Here is a 23,164-nt window from a genome sequence, read left to right as displayed (position 1 = left end):
AATGTTGATGTGGATTGGTTATTGGATGATCCTTTAGTCCTCCTATGATATGATTGATGTTATGGCATGTTATGGTATGGAAGTCCAGGTTGTACCCATTCTACGTCCCTGGCACGATGTAAGAGAAAGTCCAGGTTGTACCCATTCTACGTCCCTGGCACAGTTGGTCCATATGATATGTTATGATAAGGGAAAGACCGGTTGACCCATTCTACGTCCCGGCACAGTTGGACCTATGTAGAGGACTATAGGTGACAATACCATCCGAGATGTGATTTGTTGTGATGTGTTGCATTCCATGAAAGCATAAAATTTTAATATAATGTTTTATACTATTCTGCTCACTGGGCTTTGTAGCTCACCCCTCTCCCCCAACCCTAGATGTGCAGGTACAGGGTAGATCAGAAGGTTAGCCAGAGTTTTGAAGTATGTCTTATGTATGTAATAGTTAGTATGTGGACATGACAATTGATGAGATGTAAAAATATTCAGAATGCTATGTAATGAGGTTATTAAGGATAGAGTTGTGCTTGACCATAATGTATTATTAATCCCTTTTGTCTATACATGATCTTATGTTATGATGTTTATGTAAACTAACTCAACACAGGCTGTTTGCCTTTAAGGCTTGATGAGATCCCACAGAGGGACTATGTTATGTATATGTTCAGGGTATGCACAGGTTGAGTTAGTTGATGACAGTATGTATGAGGAAAAGTTTTAATTCTTGTATGATTGTTGATCATGTATGGGATTGAACAGGTTTACAGGTTACATGTCAGGCTTGCTACGGGTCCCGGCGGCCTTAAGTCGACCCGGATCCTAGCGCCGGTAGCGGTCCGATTTTCGGGTCGTTACATCAACAATACTCATAAACCTGTAAACATTCTCATATAACAACCAAGCTTAACCTGTACATAATCATAAACATAACATAAACCTCCACTGGAGTCCTCATCAAAATGCTCCAATGGGGTATCTCGTCATACATAAGCTTGGTTGAAACATAACCTCATATCTCATATCATAAAGACCATGTATATACAAGTGGGATTAACAATCTGTATTGGTCAAGCACAACTCTATCCTCAATATTCAAATTACATATCATAACTTAAAACACTTTTACATTACATCATAATACATTTGTCATGTCCACAATCTAACTATTACATAAACATATCTTCCATACTCTGGCTAACCTCCTGATCTACCCTGCACCTGCACATCTGGGGTTAAGGGAGAGGGGTGAGCTATAAAGCCCAGTGAGCAGAATAGAGAAAACATATATTAAATATTTCATGCTTCCATGAATGCAACACATCACAATCATATCACATAAGGATGGTATTGTTACCTATAGTCCTCAACATAGTCCAATCGTGCCAGGGGCGTAGAATGGGCCTCACTGGTCTTTCTCTTACATACATAACATAACATAACATTCCAATATGCCAGGGGCGTAGAATGGGCCTCACTGGTCTTTCTCTTAACATAGTCCAGGGGCGTAGATTGGGCCTCACTGGCAATCCATACCGTATCATCATCATATCATACCATAGGAGGACTAGAGGATCATCCAATAGCCAATCCGCATCCACATCATATTATGCAATGCAACATATTCGTGAATACTAATGCAAACAACCTAAAATATCACATGGCATATATGATGCATGAACATGCTCCAAAAGTTATATTTCATTTATTTAAAAACTTAAGGTTCATTCCACTCACCTCTGGCTGAAGCTCTACAGACTCCGAAGCAGCTATCTCACTGCTGAGGTCCTCGGTTCCTCGGGTCCGAACCTACACAGGTGGACTCCAATGAGGGACCAATCATACATAAACATAACTCTAATAAACTCCCCCAAAAACCCCCTAAAACATCAGGAAAACATCACATAGAAATATGCATGAAATGGCTGAACAGGGCACTTTCGGCGGCACCTTCGGCGGCCGAAAGTCCTGGACAGATCCGAAAGTCAGGCACTTTCGGCGGCACCTTCGGCGGCCGAAAGTCCCAGACAGAGACGAAAGTCTCTTTTCGGGGGCAACTTCGGCAGCCGAATGCTGCCTCCACAAAGGGGGTTCGGCGGCCGAAAGTCCCTTCGGCGGCCGAACCTGAGCTTCTCCCGAAGGGCAGAAACTCAGCTCCTCTATGCACATTTCGCCTCCCAAGCTCAAATCATGCAAAAACTAGTTCTAAAACATGCATACTTCACATACATTACACCTAGGGGTCTCAAACTATCATATACCCCATCTACAACACTTCCAACAACACATAAACAAGCTACATTGTTCATCAAAGCATCAAAACCCATAAACTCATCAATAAGCCTAAACATGCATCTTTACCCATAAATCAACTTAAAACTTACTTAAAACATACATTGAGCTTAAGATCGGCTCTTACCTCTTGAAGATCGAGAGAGAGATGACCTAAACTCGGAGATCCAAGCAAATGGGCTCCTGAGTTTCCAAAAGCTCCAAAACTTGGTTTAAATGCTCAAAACTTGCAATGTGAGTTTAAAACTCAAGAAAAATGGAAGAGATTTGGAGGAAGAACACAAGATTTGCAAAGGGAAGGTCGGAAGCTTGCTGTGCCCGAAAATGGGAGAAAGCTCGCCCATTTCGGCTAAGTGCCCCTTTTATAGGTGGCTGGCCAGGCCACGTTCGGGGGCCGAATGTGCCTCCGCATCCATGCAATGTTCGGCGGCCGAACTTGACTTTCGGCGGCCGAACCTGGACTTCCCTAACTCATGCTTTCGGGGGCCTAACGTGCCTCCAAAACGCATGCATGTTCGGCGGCCGAACTTGACTTTCGGCGGCCGAACCTGGGTTTCCCTCCAATGCTATTTTCATGCAAAAACTCATTTAGTTTCATACTTAAAACCATTAAAAACATGAAAACATTTTATAAAAACCTGGTTTTCCCCTTCTAGAGGTTTCCGACATCCGAGATTCCACCGGACGGTTGGAATTCCAATACCGGAGTCTAGCCGGGTATTACAGCTCCCTTGTTGCTTGTTTGTTTGTTGAACATTCGGGGACGAATGTTCTTAAGGGGGGAAGAATGTAATATTCGGCTAGACCCCGGCACCGGAATTTCTACCTTCCGGTGGAATCTCCGTTGGAATCCGGAGTTTCTCGGATGTCGGAGCTTTCTAGAAGGGTAAAATAAGGTTTTCATAAAATGTTTTAATGTTTTTAAGGTTTTTATGGTCTTAATCAGAGAAAGAAAATTATTTTTTTGAAAGAAATCACCTTGGAGGAAAAGTCCAGGTTCGGCCGCCGAACCTGGTGGAGTTTCGGAGGCACTTTCGGCCCCCGAAGGTGGTCTGGCCAGCCACCTATAAAGGGGCCCCTGTCCGGAAAATGGGCGAGTTTTCTCTCCCCATTTCCGGGCAAGGTGAGTCTCCGCCACCCCTTTTATGATCTTGTATTTTCTCCTCAAATCCTTGAAGATTTTTACGAGTTTTTATCATGTTTTGAAGATTTTTGAGCTAAAGATCAAAGTTTGAAGCTTGGAGACCCCCGGAGCTCGTTCCTCCATATCTCTGAGTTGGGATCGCACCTCCTCTCGATCTTCAAGAGGTAAGTGTAGATCCACGCCTTTTATGATATTTTAAGTAAGTTGTATGAAGGGTTAAGGGGTTTTTAATGCATGTTTAGGCTAGTTGTAAAATATGAGGGTTTATGTTAGTTAAATGATAAATGTATGTTTATGTGTTGATATGTTGTTGTTTGTTGGGGTTTAGGCTAGTTTTATGCCCCTATATGCATGAATGAGTGTATATACATGTTTTAGAATAGTTGGATGCATGTTGGGAAGTTTGGAGGGCTGAATGCGTGCCACCCAAAAGGATCCAGATTCGGCTTCCGAAAGTGCCTGACTTTCGGATTTGTGGAGGACCTTCGGCTTCCGAACCTGCTTCCGAAAGTGCCTGACTTTCGGATCTGTGGAGGACCTTCGGCTTCCGAACCTGCTTTCGAAAGTGCCTGACTTTCGGATCTGGAAGGGGTTTCGGCCGTCGAACCTACTGCCGAAAGTCCCCTGTCCAGCCCTTCCTTGGTTGTTTTATATGCATGTTTTATGATGTTTTAGGGGGTTTTTGGGGAGATATTTAGAGTTATGTTAGAGTTGTTTGGTCCCTCATTTGAGTCCACCTGTGTAGGATCGGACCTGAGGAACCGAAGTAATCAGCAGTGAGATAGCTGCTTCAGAGTCAGTTCAGAGTCAGCCAGAGGTGAGTAGAACACAACTCTTTTATTTTAAGCAAATGAACTTTAGAGCATGATCCATGCATCATGAATGCCATGATATGTATTAGGTTATTTTGCATTAGGATCCACGAATATGACGCATTGCATTATTCATTGTTAATGTGGATGGATATTGGGTGATCCATTAGCCCTCAATATGATATGATATGATATGATATGATATGATATGATATGAGATGGAAAAACTAGGTGTGGCCTAATCGCCCCTGGCACAGAGTAAGAAAAGACCAGGTGAGGCCTAATCGCCCCTGACACAGAGTAAGAGAAGACCAGGTGTGGTCTAATTGCCCCTGGCACAGTTGGACATGTTATGTTATGTTAAGAGGAATTCCTGAGGAGCTCCGTAGAGGGCCGGGCATTGATGGGATATGTAGGGAGCTTTTGGTGACAATACCATCTTAAGGTGATTACTTGTGTTGTGATGCATTTTATGATGGCATATGATATTTAAATGTTTTATTGTTCTGCTTACTGGGCTTTTTAGCTCACCCCTTTTCCCTAACCCCAGGTTTGCAGGGTTAGTGATAGCAGGATGTCAGCAAGGGTAAAAGCTATATTCTTGTAATAGAGTTGTAGTGGACATGTATTATAATGTAATATAATGTAAAGATATGTAATGGATAGAGTTGTGCTTTGCCCTAGTTATGTATGATTAAGTCCCTTTTTATACATGATCTTTATGTAAAGAGATAAATGTTTTAATGATGAGATATGTTGAACCAAACTTGATGTATGATATGTTGACCCAGCTGGAGCATTTGATGAGGGCTCCAGTAAGGGGTTTTATGTTCACAGATATAGTGCATGCACATGTCAAGCTTAGTATATGGAAAGTGTTAAATTTTTACGAAAATGTATGATCATGTATGGGATTTTATCAGGTACACAGGTTGTATGTTAGGCTTGCTACGGGTCCCGGCGACCTTAAGTCGATCTGGATCCTAGCGCCGATAGCGGTCCGGTTCTCGGGTCGTTACATATACAATCAGACGGGAGAAGAAGGCATGGGTGGCACGTCATTTGACTTCTTCTCTTTAGCACAAACACAAACTCTATTAGAGTCTATTTTTCTTACATTCTCCCGACAATTACTGGATGATCCATCAAACTGGTTAAACTTATTTAGTGAGTTGTTTTCTTCAATCCTTTATTCAGGGGATTTTGGATTTGCATATCAGGATCTAGTTGTTGGGGAGATTTCAAAGTCTGGATCTCAACCTCCTAATTAGATCTATCTATGACAAATGATGATATTGAAGATTCTAAGAAAGCTCAACAGGAGCCATCATTTAATAGACATTGTTACAACATAAGGTGTCCTCGAAAGATGAGACCACAACAGCGTGAAATTGGGATCATCTACATTGTCATTGATAAAAGTCATCCTCAACAATATATTAATTAATGTTATTTTAAATTAAATTTTATTTTCAATTTTATAAAATTTAATTTAATTGTTGTTGGTATTAATATTAATTTATTAAAATAAATTTGATTATATAATTATTTTGATTATTATTTTTTTATTATAAAAATTTAACTTAAAAGGTGAATGGAAAGTTACAAGATATTTGATAAATTGAAAAAATAAATTAGAAAGAAAGAAAAAAAAATATTAAACAAAAATTTTAAAATATAATAAAAAATATTTTTCTATTTTATTTAATTTTAATAAACACCAAATATTTTTTATTCAACCCTAAAAAAACCCAAAAACCCCTTCTTTTCCTCTCTCTCTTTCTTTTCATTACCCTTATACATTTTAGAGAATTAGTATTTTTTGTGAAAATAATATTAATAATATTAGTAATGCTAATTGAATATTTCAAATGATGAAATGGAGCAACATCAAATCACTCCATATTTTAATCTGTATTTTTATTTTGTGAACAAAAATTTAATCTATATAAAAGTTTAAAAAATAAAATATGAAGTAATTAATAATAAATTTAAAATATTATATATTCTTATATTTAAAAATATAAATTATAATTATTTGCATATTAAAATTATTAATGGCTTTATGCAGACAACTTCCACATTTAATAAATAAATAAATAAAAGTTAATATTAGACTGTAACATAGAAGAATAAACAAGGAAACACAGAAATTATCAAAATTCAAAAAGGAAACACAGAGCAGAGCAAGTACGAAGAAGAGCGGTTATTTCGGCGGCGAGACGGCAAACTAGACGACAGTCAGTCAGTCAATGGGATCCCAACCTGCTCAGGTGACGAAACTCGCAGACACCATGAAACCCACCTTCCCAGAATGGTATTCTCCACAAACAGGAATCTACAGCAGTAAATACCCCACCATTCCTCTCCCCACTGACCCTTTTCTTGATGTTGTTTCCTTCATTTTCTCACACAATCACAATGGCCAAACAGCTCTAATTGATCATTTATCTGGGTCTTCAATCTCTTATTCAGACCTCTTTCCTTTGGTTAAATCCATAGCTTCTGCTCTTCACAGCATTCTTGGTATTAAACAAGGTGATGTGGTTTTGCTTTTGTTGCCCAATTCCATCTACTTTCCCATTATTTTCTTAGCTGTTCTCTACGTTGGTGCAATTGTCACTACCATGAATCCTCTCAGTACTTTGTTGGAAATTAAGAAGCAAATCGTTGATTGCAAGGCATGTATGGCTTTTTCTGTTTTGGAAAAAGCTTCCAAATTACAGTCATTGGGGATTCCTATTATTTGTGTACCAGAAAATGTGAATTTTCTAAAAGAAAAGAAGGAATTTGAAGTTTTCTATAAGCTGGTTTATGGTAATGTTGATTTAGGTTTGAGGCCAGTGATTAGGCAGGAAGATACAGCTGCAATATTGTATTCATCAGGTACTACTGGTGCTAGCAAAGGGGCTATTCTAACACACAGGAATTTTATTTCTGTGGTTGAGCTTTTTATAAGGTTTGAGGCTTCGCAGTATGAGTATTCAAGTTCAGAGAATGTGTATTTAGCTGCTTTGCCAATGTTTCATGTATATGGGCTATCACTCTTTGTGATAGGACTGTTGTCACTGGGCACTAGCATTGTTGTTATGAGGAAATTTGATGCCAATGAGATGGTGAAGGCAATTGATGGGTATGGAGTCACTCACTTTCCTGTTGTTCCTCCAATACTCCAAGCGTTGACGAAGAAAGCCAATAGTGTTTCTGCAAATTGCTTCAAGAGTTTGAAGCAGGTTTCATGTGGAGGAGCTCCTTTGTATGGCAAAACTATACAGGATTTTCTGGAAATTCTCCCTCATGTTGATTTCATTCAGGTACTTGAATACAATTTTGCATTCACCTTTAAATTCCCATCATAACTGTTCTACTGTCTTACAGAGCCAAGAGAAGGTTTCTATTTATTTTTCTTTTGTTGTTTCCATTTCCTTTTGGTTGGGAAGTGATTCATTATCCCATATGGAATGTGAATCTTTTCATGATAACTGCTGAATTGCAAATGTGCAGTATTTGTTAAGACAACTTCTTTGTGCATATGTATAATTCAAACCTTTAATAGTGGAAAATGCAATCTTAAGTTTCTTTTTTTTTTTTTTTAAACTTCTGCAAGAAACTTGGTTTTGTAATTGGTTACATTCTTGAACATCTGAGACTTCAGTAAATACAGAAGGTTGACATGTTCATTCTGGCCTTTTCTTAGTATATTTATTAATGTTGGCTGCTTCAGTTCCATAAGAATGTTAAGCTGTTAAATTTGATTGTGTATAGGGTTATGGCATGACCGAGTTGACTGCTGTAGGAACCCGTGGCTTCAATACTGAACACTTTCAAAAATACTCTTCAATAGGACTTTTAGCTCCTAATATGCAAGCTAAAGTGATGGATTGGATCACTGGTTGTTCCTTGCCTCCTGGCTGTAGTGGCGAGCTTTGGATTCGAGGACCTGCAGTTATGAAAGGTGCTAATTTTGGTAGCTTTTTGGAACTATTTAGTGTTTGTCTTCCTGGAAATACTTATGTTCATTTGAGAAGATCCTTAAATTGGTTGATGTACTTCTTCACTCATACTGAACTTCAATTTGGGTTGTCTCCATATAAGCATATTTGGTTCCCAAGTAGTGTATCACACCCTACTATATCATATTAGTCATCCATCTTTGCCTGAATGATGAAGCATTTTGAGAGTTCCTTCTGAAACCCATCCTAATGCATCATCTTTTGTTTTCTGTTGGTCAAAGTTAAACATACTGCTTTCTATTGCTATGCATTTTCTATCTTGCTTTTGCATACTTGCCGAAATTTGGTTAAAAAGCAGCCTTGCTAGAAAAAGTTCCATTACTTCAGTTTATTTGTTTGAGAGTGAACCTACCCTCTTCTAATTGTGACCGTGGAAATCATATTCAGGATCAAACTTCATCTTAGTTCATCACAAATCTCTGTGAAATAAATAATTTCTTCTCTTATATTTTCTGAATTGAAGGTGTCTACATTTTCAGAGTACTTGAATAATAGCAAGGCAACTGCATCGACAATTGACAAAGATGGTTGGCTGCATACTGGAGACATTGTATATATTGATTATGATGGATACTTGCATATAGTTGATCGTTTGAAAGAAATAATCAAATACAAGGGTTTTCAGGTATGAATTCGACATTTCATAATGCCTAATGTGCACCACAAGTAACTATTTGTTAGGGTGGCAATTTATTTAGGTTTTGGTCTTTGTTTGGCAGGATACTTTGTTGAAAACAAGCTGTTTCTGTAGAGAGTCTTATTATGCAATTCAATTATTTCTTTTTTTATTCCCTTTAATTTTTCTGTGTCTGAATTTGGTCTCATCAATAAGAGAAGATGAGAACATTACTGGAAAAGATCACTTCAACTAACATATTACTGAATGGTGGCAGATTTAGCAATTTATTGACTGCTTATACCTTTTGCAGATCGCTCCTGCTGATTTAGAGGCTGTGTTGATTTCCCATCCTGATATACTCGATGCTGCAGTAACAGCGTGAGTGTGAAAACTCCATGCACTTGAGTGTCTACTAAAACTGTAGTTGAATGTGAAGTAAAGGGAAAACAGATTAGGATTTTTTCCAAATGGGCATAAATATACAATGGTATTTGGGAAACAAAAATTTTACTGTATCTTCCATATTCAGCATCGTCCTAGCTGAGCTGAAATGTTTAGGATATAACCATTAAAATGAATTTCTATGCATGGTTTTGTACTATATAACAGTTTTCTGATCTTTGATCTTAATAATACTAAACTGTTTATATTTTTCAAGAATGATTTCATTATTATGGTGTCTAATCTCCCCATGGCTTTTGAATTCTTTCTTTATTTGCTGACCTGTTCTCAATTCTATGTTTTAGTGCTGCTGACAAAGAATGTGGGGAAATACCTGTGGCATTTTTGGTCAAGAGGAGTGGAAACAACCTAACACAAGAAGAAGTTATCAACCATGTAGCTGAACAGGTATTTTACTCTTAGCTCAGGGACTTTTCCTTTTTGGGTATAATGACTCTGACTGGGACTTGAAACTTGAAACCTCATAGCCCTAGAAAGGACTTCAATACTACTGATCTAAAGTTCATTGGTTAAGCTTAGATTTTTAAAGGCACATTTCCAAACACATATACCTACTTCTGCATAGGATTTTAAGCTTCGCGTGGATACATTTAGTGATGAGCGAACACTGACAAGTTTTTCCTCCTCAATTGTCAGGTTGCACCATATAAGAAGGTGAGGAAGGTGATCTTTGTGGAATCCATACCAAAGTCCGCCGCTGGAAAGATCCTCCGGAGGGAGCTCAGACACTATCTGACTTCTAGACTGTAAGCTGACAAGAAACACACTGGCACATAGCTAAATAACAGCACTAGTCATTTATGGTTGGATGAATAATAGAAAACAATTCAAATTTTGCATACTTAGTTGAAAATTTAGCTGTTGCTACTGAACTTAGGACACAGAGCTAAGTCATTTTGCTGTCTTTTGAAGAGTGAAAATTCTTTCTATTTATTTATTTATTTATTTTCACAAGGTGTCTTTTACCAAGAGATACACAAAACTGTTAGCTTTTGGGACAGTAAAGTTTTATTGGTCAGTGACCCCATTTTTCCCTGACCTGACATGACCTGGGTATTGATAGTCGAATAAAATTGCTTTTTTTTTTTTTTTGGAATTGGGTTGTAATGTTATGAAAAGAGATATGGATATATATGTTATACTTTTTCTGTGAAAGCTTCGTTTTTTTGTTATTATTGGATCAGTATTATTAGTGTTTAATGATTTGTTGGTAGTTTCTATTGAAAAAAGTATCACTTTAGAAATTATTAAAATTCAGTTCTAAGTTATATTTGATATATTGTAGTTATACAAACGGGATGAAATATTTTGGCTTTTTTTTTTTCAGGATAAATTAGTTCTAAGGCTCCGTTTGTTTCACGAAAAATATTTTTCGTATTTTTTGACTTTTAAAATACTTCAAAAATTTAATCAAAGTAAATTATTTTAAAGAAAAAAACTACTTTTAAAAAGAGAGTTGTTTTTTATATTTTAAAATTTTTATTAACACTTTTATATATAAATTTATTAATAAATTTTATTTTTTAAATTAATATTAAATAATAAAAAATAAATATTTTTTTATAAATAAATGGAGCTTCAATGCTTGTAAGAAGAATCGAAAGTCTCTCTTTGATTTTTAAGAATGAATACAATTTACACAAATGTAAAATAAATTTTATTTTATTTTATTTTTTTAATTAATTAAGCTTCTCTATATTTGCTCGAATGCCAAATAAACTGTCTTAATATAATATTATTTTTTAATTTAAATTATTAAAATTTTAATATTTTAATTAATATAAAAATTAAAAAATACATAAAAATAGGCAATAATATAAAATTATAAAAATAAAAATCTATTATAAAATTTTGAGATAAATATTTTTTTTACTCTAATATTATATCCTAATTAATTAAGGTATTCCCGATAGTTTTAGAATTATATTAAAATGACTATATTTTGATTCCACCAGTTGGAAAGAATTTTCATCAAATTAAAATGGCATTATTCACATTCATATAAAAAAAATTTGTTCCATGAAGGAGACTCTCTTTGTGGACTGCAGACTCTCTTTGTGGACTGCAGGGCTGAGTATTTAATCAGTCCGGTTTAATATCGAATCAAACTGAATAAATCAAAAATTAAAATTTTAATATTTATACAAATTGAATCGAATTGAATTGAATATTTTAATTTTAATATGATCTAATTTCTCTGTATTATTAAAAATAATATATTATTATCACTAATCGGTTCGATTTAATTTTTTTAATTTTTTTATGATTAAAACTGAATCGAATTAATATAATTAAAATTTTTAAAATTAAAAATTAAATCGAAATATATAAAAAATTGAATTAATTTTTAAAATTAATTTAATGCGATAATTTTTTTTTTTGGAATACCGCTGATCTAGAGGCTCGAAGAGGGAATGGTACATATCATTAGTCAATAATAGGAAAAAATAAGCATAATTTGATATATTTTTAGTTCAGAGAATTAAAAAATAGAAATATTTTAATATAATTTTAAAATTATATGAATATTTTAATTAATTAGAGTATAATATTGAGATACGAGAGTAATTATTTTTAAAAATAATATTATTAAAAAATTAATATTATAGTAAATTATGATTTATTTGGATCTTGAATAAAAGTATGAGAGTTTTTAAAAATAAAATAGAAATAAATAGAATTATAATATTCAATTTGTATATTATTATAGTTAAAAAAGAAAAGTGAATAATAATTTTGAGATAATAAAAAAAAAAATAAAAGTTGTAGAGTAAAAGGAAATAATATTTAATAATAGTAAATAAACAGAAAATTAGTTTTATAGTTTCAGTTTAATTAAATATAAAGGGATAAATTATTGAGAGAAAATTATTTCAACATTTTAATCCAAAAAATATTGTGGTGTTAATTTTATTGAATTCATTTCAAATTTAATAGAAATTAATTTTAGTTATAACCAATTTCATAAATTAAATTCTAAATTTTATTCAAATTATATACGTAAAACATGAAATGAAATTCAATTGAATTTCATAGAAATTTAAAAAGTAGAATTAAACTAAATATAGTGTTAGAATATAATTTCTTTAGAAAATAATACTGATTATTTTGTGTTGTCAATATTTTTTATTTATCACATAAATATAATTTTTAATTTATTTAATTCGATTTAATTTTAAATTAAATTGACTGAATGTTTATTTTTAATCATTACCGATTGTATATTAATCATTAATTATATCGTAAATTCACTAAGATCTACTAAAATAAATAATTATAATACAATCATCATATTATAAAATTTATCTTATTTATAAAAATCAAATTAAAATAAGGCTCTCATGGTATTAGAATTCTCTCAAGTTCTACTAAAATGTTGTAATTCATTTAAATTTTAAAATTAAATTAAAAATTAAAAAATTATAATTAAAATTAAAAGTTAATTAAAAAAATTAAACAAATTACTGAAACATAATATTGTTGATGAATTTCACCATATTTCAAAGCGAGCCAACAAAATTAGCGACCAGCAGATAAATTCTCTTTTCCTCAATTCTATATTCTTAACTTCTATTCACATATCATTAGTATCAGAGAATAATGGTCCTCAAAAATGGCTGAAGGAACACAATCTCATAATTAGAAATGAAGAGAGACTGACATGATCCAGGAGCTTGAACTCGTCAAGTTCAATTACAAAAGGAGGCCGAAAATAGGAACAAGCAAGCCTTGGATGAGATTAAGGCTCTTATTACTAGATTGAGTTCGCAGAATATGGATAGGGCGAGCTGGAAGAAGCCAACAAAAGAAAAATCCAATAACAATACCAAATAAGTTCTCCTAATCAACATTGCCAAGCAACAAAGCTGGAGTTTTCTAAGTTTGAAAGTGATGGGGTGGAAGACTGGTTATGCAAGCTGAATATTTCTTTGAGATAGCTAGCTGATGTGGTTGAAACGAAACTATACCATGATTGGTCACTCTGCAAGAAAGATAACGTGAGGTGGTTGACACCTATAGCAGCTACTTCGACACTTAAGTCAGTAAACAGAAGAAAAAGAAGAATATAAGAAATTGCTTAAAACTCAAAAATAATTGTGTAAGAATGTGTATTTTGATCTCTGCGATCATTAGTTTTTATACTGTAAGAAAATGGAGTTAATTGTCGCATCTCTTGAAAATCCGGTTGGTACTGGTAATTGATAGGGGATTCCATGATTATAGGTGTAATGGGGATCTGCTAGATTGTACCTACTAACGGTAATTCTATGTGAAGACTTGATCTATTCAAGAGAGGGCGAGTCTTGATGAAGAACCGGGTGCTACGCTTATTAGGCTCTTGCTACATGACCCTATCTTACGGTGACAACTCATTACTTACTTTGGACTATTGTTGTGTTACATCAGAGGTCCTCCCATTGGTATTTGATTATTCAGATTCGAAGGTAACAATTGTCTTCACGATCTTGGGCACATGGCATATCTAGATTGGCTTTTCACACTCACGTCGCTCTGCCTGCTCCTGATCATAAATGATGATTGTCTTATTCTTCAAGCCGCATTCAAAACCTGCCATTGAAACCATCATATAGAAACCTTACTTCTTCTCTAGATACCACTTTAGCTCACAACCGACTTAACTTCTATGCTTTAAAAAAGATTCGACCATACACTTTTTCATTCACACACTTAAGGTAATTCTTATTTGCTTTCAGTTTCATAACAATGAATAGGAATCTTCTTCTGCTTCTAGTGGAAGCCTAGCCTCAAGCTCCTTCTCCGGCGGCCCACATTCGCGTTCCTGCATCCATCGTTCTGTTGAGGGTGGTCCATGAAAGCAAAAGCGTCCTAGTAAACGACATCCCTTCTGTACTCACCGAGAAGGATGTAGACCGCATTTATGATCGCTATCAAATCTCACGAGAAACCTTCCGAGTTTATGCTCCCACACCATGTGTTCGTGTGGATGATTGAATTTCTGCTGAGGATACAATAATCATCTACGAAGAGCAACTAAAGGCAGGTCTTCAATTTCTGATAGATCCATTCTTTATTGAAGTCCTTCATTTCCGTAAGCTAGCAGTTGCCTAACTTTCATCCTAACAGTTGGAGAATTTCTATGGCTTTTCGTGTCCTCTACTTTAACAACAACATGAAGCTAAGTGTTGAGCTGTTCTCCCCGTTGTACCAGCTAGGTACCCGAAGGAACGAAGAATTTTAGTACTTTAGTAGGAGAAAACACCAAACCCTTTTTGATCGGATATCCTCTTCTCTCAAATGCTGGAAATTTTTTTTTTTCATCCTATGTCACTAGATATCTGGGGTTTTAGGATGCTCCACACTGATTGGAACGAATAAGTGGAGCTTTGGAAGGATGGAGTTCAACCATGACGGGATGAGGGGGAGTCTTTGGACTTCCTCTAGAGGATGGCCTCGACACAAAGGATTGATATTACCGTGGTGGTGAGGAATGCCATTCTGTCCTAGCAAAGCCACACCCATGCTGACCAAGCTTGGAATCCTCACCTGTCCAGCCTTCTGAACATTCGGAAAAGCACATCACATGCTAGTATACAGGGTATTTTTCTTTCTAACTCCTTTGTTTTTTAAACTGACTGCCTTACTCACTTTTTGTTTTACGCAAATATGGCCAAATAAAAGAACATGTTCGCCGAGGTGGCACGTGATGCCTGAAAGGGTAAAGTTGTTGCTGGTACAACCAAACCACCACCTAAATGAGCTCACCGTGTCGAGGAGGTCATCACGCTTCCTCCTTCCTCTCCTCCCCCTGCAGTTGAGGAACCAGCCCCCACTCGACCCGAATCTTCCACGAGGGGCGAACCTAAAGCAGTTCCTGCCCAAGCTGGAATTTCACAAGGAGAGGCTGAAGCAGAAGTCACGTGGCCTCGAGGCATCCAACACCTAGCGTTGGTGTTGACTCGGAGAACCTCTCTTCTTAAAGAGCCCTAATTGTTTGTCCTAATAGCTAAGAACGCTCTGTGGCCTAAAGATCATCATTGCCTGAATGCTATCGAGATAAATGAGTTCTGCGACAACATCATCCACTCCACGATGGAGAGCGCCTTGTGCGCATACATGGCCAAAGAGCGGGACAAGGCTCTGAGGTGAGACTTTAGGGCATAAAAGAGGGACAAAAGTCTCCTGCAGGAGGAGCGCTCGAGGCTGAAGGCTCAAGTTGAAGAGGTGAAAAATACAATGAAGGAGATGCTGGAGTAGGTTGATAAACTCCTAGCAAACTTGGATGAGGCTAACACTTCGAAGCTTGCCTTTCAGAACCGAGCTAAGATAATCAAGGACCAGGTGGCTATTATTCAACGCCAAGTCAAGAGCTGCAGTCTCAAGCAAAGTAAGCTCGAGCTGCCACAGATATAGTGGTTGAACTGGAGACTGAGCTTCGAGAGACGATGGCCCGGGATAGGGGGATGTTCGTACAAGGTCAAGACTTTGTCAAGAAGGAGCTCATCAAACGATTTCCAATAGAGGACTTCTCCTAGATCAACGACATCTTCCCTGAGAGGGAGGAAGCTGAAGACAACTGGGTCTCCACAGATGTAGAAGATAATATAATAGACTCAGGAGGAGTCTGAGGATGTCCCCCCTTGTAATATTCTTTTTATATAATGAAATATTTCTTTTATCCTCATCTTTAAATTTGCCATGTTAGGATCAGTAATTGACCATAGCTAAAAATCTAGTCAAATATTTTTATTAACTTGGTCAACTTTTTTAATAGTGCTAACACCAGTCAAATTCTTGGCAATGCTCGCCTTTTGCCAAAAAAATGACTTGAATAAAATTAGCGGGACATAACATCTGATTTTCAGTCCTAAAGAATACTGGCCTTATGGCCTTGGCGCAAAAATTGTTCTAAAAACAACTTTAATCTTCAATGGGACTAACACCCAATCATAAAAATGCCTTAGCAATTTTATTAAATGAGACCAACACCTAGTCATGGGCCTCGTAGATACCCGCCTTTTGGCTTAGGCATAAAATGCCTTAGAAATTTTTATATGGGACTAACACCTGATCGTTGAACCTGGCGGATACCGTTCTTGTGGCTTGGACATAAAATGTCTTAGAAGTTTTTATGTGGAACTAACACCCGGTTATTGAGCCTAGCGAATACTCGCCTTGTGGCTTGGACATAAAATACCTTGTTTAGCAGAACTAGCACCTAGATTATGGCTTAGCGGATAATTGCTTTGTGACCTTGGCATAAAATGCCTTATTTAGCGAGACTAACACTTGGATTATAGCTTGGTGGATACTCGACTTATGGCCTGACATAAAGTATCTTATTTAGTGGGACTAACACCTGGATTATGGTCTGGCGGATACCCGCCTTGTGGCTTGGCTTAAAATGCCTTGTTTAGAGAGACTAACACTCGAATTATGGCATGGCAGATACTCGCCTTGTGGCCTTTTTTTGTCTCCATATATCCTCGCTTCTCTATGTTTTGACTCGTTCTTTTATCCTCTCTCAACGCTTGGTCTTCATCATCTAGCCTAATGTACTTTTGGGCTTTATCCATTAGCTATTGGTACGTAGCGGCTGGATTCTTGATTAGAGAATCTATAAACTTGATGTTACGCTTTTTTTTTTCAATGCTTTACAAGCTATCTCATGTTTTAATTCTTCTACCTTTATTGCTTCTGTGTTGAAACGTGAGATAAAGCTCCTTAAGACTTGCCCTCTTCTTGGTGAATCTTTCGTAAGTCAGAGGAGATTTTTTTTAGGAGGTATGCAAGTAATAAACCTAGACTTAAATAGCATAGAAAATTATGTAAAGTGCTGAATTGAATCTGAGCTCAGATATTGGTACCATTTCTGAGTCAAACCTGTGAGGGTGGACGGGAACACTCGACACAACACAAAATCATTGATGTCCTGAAATTGCATTTTTGTTCTAAAGATTGCCAAGTGACTCCTGGGATCAGCTGTCCTGTCATATTTGTTCAAACTTGGGAGTTTGAATTTGGCAGTAAAAGTCTCAACTAAGATCTCTTCTGACAGAGGTGAGGTGTAATACCCGGCTAGACTCCGGTATCGGAATTCCTACCGTCCGGTGGAATCTCAGATGTCAGAAACCTCTAGAAGGGTAAAACCATATTTTTATAAAAAGTTTTAATGTATTTTATGATTTTAAGTAAGAAAGAAATTGAGTTTTGAATGAAAAAGACCATGGAGGCATTTCCAGGTTCGGCCGCCGAACATGGGATAGTTTAGAGGGGCAAGTTAGGCTTCCGAAAGTGGCTCAGGTTCGGCCGCCAAACTTGCATGAGTTTTGGAGGCACTTTAGGCTTCCGAAGGTGGTCTGGCCAACCCCTATAAAAGGGCTCCATGGCCGAAACGGGCGAGTTTTCTCCCCATTTTCGGCCAACGGTGAGTCCATGCTCTCCCATGATTGTTTTTGTTGGTTTTTCTCCAATCTTTCGAGTTTTAACAAGTTTTATCTTGGTTTGAAGACATTTGAGCAAAAGAGCAAGTTTTGAAGCTTGGAGACCCAAGGAGTTAGATTTCTCCCATCTCCGAGTTGGATCGTCTTTTCTCTCGATCTTCAAGAGGTAAGCTTAGATCCAACCTTCCTTGTATGTTTTAAACGAGTTTTATGAAAGTTTATAGGGTAAAAATGCATGTTTAGGTTATTATTGAGTTTATGGGTTCATATTGAGTTTTTGAGCAATGTGGGTTGTTTATGTATGTTTGATGTGTTGTAGTTGGGGTTTAGGATAGTTTGAAGCCCCTAGGAGCTTATGTTTGAGTGTATGCATGTTTTGGAAGTGTTGGTTTTGAGTTGGAATGGTTTGGGAGGCAAATGTGCATTGTGGAGGCTGAGTTCTGCCCTTTGGAAGAACTCAGGTTTGGCAGCCGAAGGGACTTTCGGCCGCCGAAGGTGCCACCGAACATGCATGAGTTTCATCTCTGGAAGGAACCTTCAGCCGCCGAAAGTGCCGCCGAAGGTGCATGACTTTCGGCTCTGGAGGGACTTTCGGCCGCCGAACCTGCCGCTGAAAGTGCCCTGTCCAGCCTTCCTTTGCATGATTTCTATGATTGTTTTAAGGTGTTTTAGGGGAGTTTTTGGGGAGTATCTTAGAGTCATGTTCATGTATGTTTGGTCCCTCATTTGAGTCCACCTGTGTAGGTTCGGACCCGAGGAACCGAGGACCCCAGCAGTGAGTCAGCTGCTTTAGAGTCTTGTCAGAGCTAGCCTAAGATGAGTAGAATGACTCTTTATGTTTCAAAGTAAATAATGAAAGTTTTAGCATGACTCACGCATCATGAATGCCATGAGATATATTAGGGTGCTTGCATTAGAACTCACGAATATGTTGCATTGCATATTATGTTGTTGATGTAGATGAATGTTGAATGATCCATTAGCCCTCATATGTTATGACATGATACAATGATGATATGATATGGAAGTCCAGGCGTGCCTGCACTACGCCCCTGGCACTATGTAAGAGAAAGTCCGGGTGTGGCCTGCACTACGCCCCCGGCACGATTGGATATGTATGATATGATATGGAAGTCCAGACGTGCCTGCACTATGCCCCTGGCATGATTGGACTGGGTAGAGGGCTGAATGGTGACAAGTTCATCCTTGATGTGAATTGTCTGTGATGTGATGCATTCCATGAAAACATGAATTTTAAATATCATGTTTTATTATTCTGCTCACTGGGCTCTAGTAGCTCACCCCACTCCCTTAATCCCCCAGGTTTGCAGGTACGGGCTAGATCAGGAAGACAACAAGAATAAGAAGTTATGTTTTATGTAATAGTTAGAAGTGGACATGGAAATGAAGTAATGTAATGTAATGATATTTATTGAGGTATAGAGTTGTGCTTGACCCTAGTATGTTGAGTAATCCCTTTGTACATGGTCTATAAAATGTTTTATCACTATTTATGTAAACCAAACTTAAGATATGTTATGTTACCCCATTGGAGCATTTGATGAGGGCTCCAGTGTGGGGTTTAATGTTTATGTTTATGAATTGTGCATGCACAGGTTAAGTTTGGTAAATGAATGAGAAAGTTCAAAATTTTTATGTATATGTTGATCATGTATGGGATTAAACAGGTATACAGGTTGTATGTCAGGCTTGCTACGGGTCCCGGCGGCCTTAAGCCGATCTGGATCCTAGCACCGGTAGCGGTTCGATTTTTGGGTCTTTACAGATTGGTATCAGAGCCCTAGGTTCATACGGTCGAACCTATAGTGTGTCGGGCTCATAGATGTTCTAGAAGGTCAAGCACAATAGGAAAATCATGTCCACTAGGATAGGATGTAGAGTTCTATCTTGAATGATGATGTGAAATGCCATGATTTTATGCATGTGCATTGATGATATGCGATGTATGTGATGTACGTGATGCGGGTTCATGTGTTTCCACATGAACCATTTGATGCTAATGTTTTATGTGATGTGTGCTGTTTTTCAGTAAGCCAGATGAGAGGAACTCGTCGATCTGCAAGATTGACTGGAGTACCACTTCAGGACGAGGGCACGGATGCCCGTCCTCCTGCATTGCCTAGGGCAATGTCCTGCAGGTCTAGCAGGGAGAGAACATCAAGGGACCCTAGAAGGTCTTTTGATGTGAGCAGAAGAGGAACAACTCAAGGTGGAATGTCAGAAGATGTGGGGGATGATATGGATGTGGATCAGAGGAGGGATGGTAGTCTTGGAGTGAGTATGTCTGAAGAGGGTATGGGAGAGTCTCAAGGAGGCACTCAGGCCTCAGGATTTGTTCAGCCACCCCAGTACCCACCTTTTTCACAGAATCCCGGGTATTCGATGGGAGGTACATCGGATTACCCCAACTTTAACTCTTATCATTCTCACATGCCATACCCACCTTTCTACCCACCATAACCACAGTACCCTATGTACCCACCCCCATCTTTCTACCCAGGTATAGCAAACCCTAACCCAGGGGACCCAAGTACCTAAACCTAGCTCATCTAGAGGGAGCAAGGTCAAAATGACCGATTACATGAAGTTGGGTGCTCCCCAGTATGAAACAGGTGATGACCCATTTGAGTACCTTGGGAGGGTCAAGATGATTACAGATGAGATAGGAGCCAATGACAGTAGAGCCATTCAGATGGCTGGGTTCACACTGAAGTGCAAGAAGGCCCGTGAGTGGTTTAAAAACTATGTGAGCCCGAGGTTGGACAGTCTATCATGGGAGGAGTTTGCAAATGAGTTTGCTGGATGGGCTTTCCCTGATAGTTCAAGGGAATTGAAGATGATTGAATTTGAGCAGTTGAGGCAGTCAGAGGAGATGAGTGTAGATGAGTGTAATACCCGGCTAGATTTCGGCATCGGAATCTCTACCTTCCGGCGGAATCTCCGTTGGAATCTGGAATTTCGGAGATGCCAGAGGCTTCTAGAGGGGTAAAATGTGTTTTCTAAAAGGTTTTTACTGATTTCATGGTTTTAAATGAAAAAGAATTGAGTTTTGAAAAGAAAAGACCAAGGAGGCGTTTGCCAGGTTCGGCCACCGAAAGTGAAGTTCGGCGGCTAACATGGAAAGGCTTCGGGAGCGCCTTTGGCCTCCGAAAGTCTTGTTTGAACGAGCCAAGGTTCGGCCGCCGAAAGTCAAGTTCGGCCGCCGAAAGTCAAGTTCGGCCGCCGAAAGTCAAGTTCGGCCGCCGAACATGTATGAGTTTAGGGGGCACGTTAGGCTGCCGAAGGTCTCTGACCAGGCCACCTATAAAGAGCCCTCAGATCGGAAATGGGCGAGTTTTCTCCCCATTCTCGAGCTCAGGTGAGTTTTTGTCCTCCCTTGGCCGTTTTCATGTTTTTCTTCATCTCCTTCATGTTTTCATGAGTTCCATGGTTGTTTTGAAGAGTTTTCAAGCTTGGATCGTAGTTTTGGGAGCTTGGAGCTTTTGGAGCTTGGATTCTCCACACCTCCGAGTTTGAGATCACGCAACCCTCGATCTTCAAGAGGTAAGTGTAGATCTTTGCTTTCCTAGTGTCTTTTGAAGTTTTATGAAGGTTTTAATGGTAGAGTATGGGTAGATATGTATGTTAGGATTTATGTGGGTTTTATGCCCAATGTATGTTATGTGATGCTCATGTATGTTTATATGATGTTATGTTGAATGTTTAGGCTAGGTTATGCAGGAGGGAGAGTGTATGCATGAGTGGGAAAGAGCAAGTGAGATATTGGGTTGTTTTGATGGTTTTGGCCTATGTGGGTCATAAGCTATCTATGTATGTTTTGATGTTGTTTTTGGAGTTTAATCAAGCTATTAAGCTCCTTTGCGCGTGGTTAGGGGTTTATGCATGTTTTGGTTAGGTTGGGTGCTTGCTTTGGGGTGTTTGAAAGGTTTGGGAGGCTTGAATGCATGAGAAGCTGAGTTCTGCCCTTCTGGGAAGAACTCAGGTTCGGCCGCCGAAAGTGGCTTCGGCCGCCGAACCTGTCTTTGGATGCATGGTTTGGCCGCCTAACCTTGCCCCCGAAAGTTGAGTTTTGGCTTGAAAGCAGACTTTCGGCCGCCGAATGGAGGATTCGGCCGCCGAAAGTGCCTGACTTTCGTCTCTGGAGTGGGACTTTCGGCCGCCGAAGGTGCCGCCGAAAGTGCCCGAGTTTCGTCTCTGGAGGAAGGGTTCGGCCGCCGAAGGTGCCGCCGAAAGTGCCCTGTCCAGCCTTTTCAAGGTTGTTTTCTATGCATGTTCATGTGATGTTCTAGGGGGTTTTTGGGCAGTTGCTTATGAGTTGTTAGAGTGTGTTTGGCACCTCATTCGAGTCCACCTGTGTAGGATCGGACCCGAGGGATCGAGGAGGCCATCAGTTTTAGCAGTTGCAGAGTCAGTCCAGCGTCTGCCAGAGGTGAGTAGAACTAACTATGCATGTTTTAAATTAATGTTTAAAGGTAATGATTGTATGAGCATAATACACGCATCATGAATGCCATGTGATACTAGGTTGCTTTACATTAGAGACACGAATATGTTGCATTGCATTATTTATTGTCAGTGGGGATTGGACCAAGGTGACATCAATAGCCCACGATCTGTCATGGCAGTGAAAGTCCTGTGTGAGTTCCTTCGGGAATCGGGCGCCGACAGAGGGAGTTTTGAGGTCATGTCTAATCCGAGATGTGAAATGTTTGTGCTGTGACACATATCATGAAAGCATGAAATGAATGAATGAACTGTTTTATGATTTCTACTCACTGGGCTCTAGTAGCTCATCCCATTTTTCCCTTAACCCCAGTTTTGCAGGGTCAGAGCTAAGTTAAACCAGAGTAAGTCAGAGTAAGCTTTGGGGAAAGAAGAGTGAAGCCTGGTTTACTGTGTTTTGATGTAATAGTATAGCTTAGTGTATGTATAGGAAGAAGCATGTATATGGTAAGTAGCTGGATATAGAGAGATGTATGTCTGTATGCTTGTATTCTTGAGTAGTATAGTAGTGGACATGATGTATATAAAGGATATGATACGATAATGTATGGAAAGTTAGAGGATTAGAAGTATAGTATGTCATGTGCTGTTTAGAGTTGTGCTTGACCCTAGAGTTGGTTGATCCCTTGGCTTACATGATCTTAAGAAAATGTTTTGATGTTAAAAAGGTTAAAGGTTTTAATGATGTGAAATGTTTTAATGTTATGAGATTTGAATGGCCCGTGAGGGAAGAAAGGGTTTCAATCCCTTGACCCAAAAGCGGACATGGTTTTGATAGCATGCTTGATGACCCATCTGGTATGAGGTTCTATGTTTTCATGCATAGGTCAAGCTGAGGTAAGGAAAGCAAGTTTAAAGGTTTTTCTGAGACACAA

At 38.2% G+C, this 23,164-nt stretch overlaps 1 protein-coding gene across 1 annotated transcript; it reads left to right on the top strand.

Moving 5' to 3' along the window:
* Window positions 1–6,388: 6,388 nt before the first annotated feature.
* On the top strand, window positions 6,389–10,515 carry LOC110604632 (4-coumarate--CoA ligase-like 6). The gene is made up of 6 exons (XM_021742890.2): window positions 6,389–7,562; window positions 8,014–8,203; window positions 8,741–8,886; window positions 9,191–9,258; window positions 9,627–9,729; window positions 9,979–10,515. Exons 1-6 carry the CDS (start codon window positions 6,501–6,503, stop codon window positions 10,090–10,092), a joined length of 1,683 nt encoding a protein of 560 aa, XP_021598582.1. The 5' UTR covers window positions 6,389–6,500; the 3' UTR covers window positions 10,093–10,515.
* The last annotated feature ends 12,649 nt before the right edge of the window (window positions 10,516–23,164 follow it).

The sequence above is a fragment of the Manihot esculenta genome, chromosome 17 (genome assembly GCF_001659605.2).
Source record: "Manihot esculenta cultivar AM560-2 chromosome 17, M.esculenta_v8, whole genome shotgun sequence".
Lineage (NCBI taxonomy): Eukaryota > Viridiplantae > Streptophyta > Magnoliopsida > Malpighiales > Euphorbiaceae > Manihot > Manihot esculenta.
This window is presented reverse-complemented; position numbering and strand designations above follow the sequence as displayed.

Excerpts from the sequence above, each read along its gene's own strand:
- LOC110604632 (XM_021742890.2), top strand. The coding sequence starts at position 6,501 with ATGGGATCCCAACCTGCTCAGGTGACGAAACTCGCAGACACCATGAAA. Across the intron at positions 8,204-8,740 it reads AGGACCTGCAGTTATGAAAG|AGTACTTGAATAATAGCAAG; the intron begins GTGCTAATTTTG and ends CTACATTTTCAG. Across the intron at positions 8,887-9,190 it reads TCAAATACAAGGGTTTTCAG|ATCGCTCCTGCTGATTTAGA; the intron begins GTATGAATTCGA and ends TACCTTTTGCAG.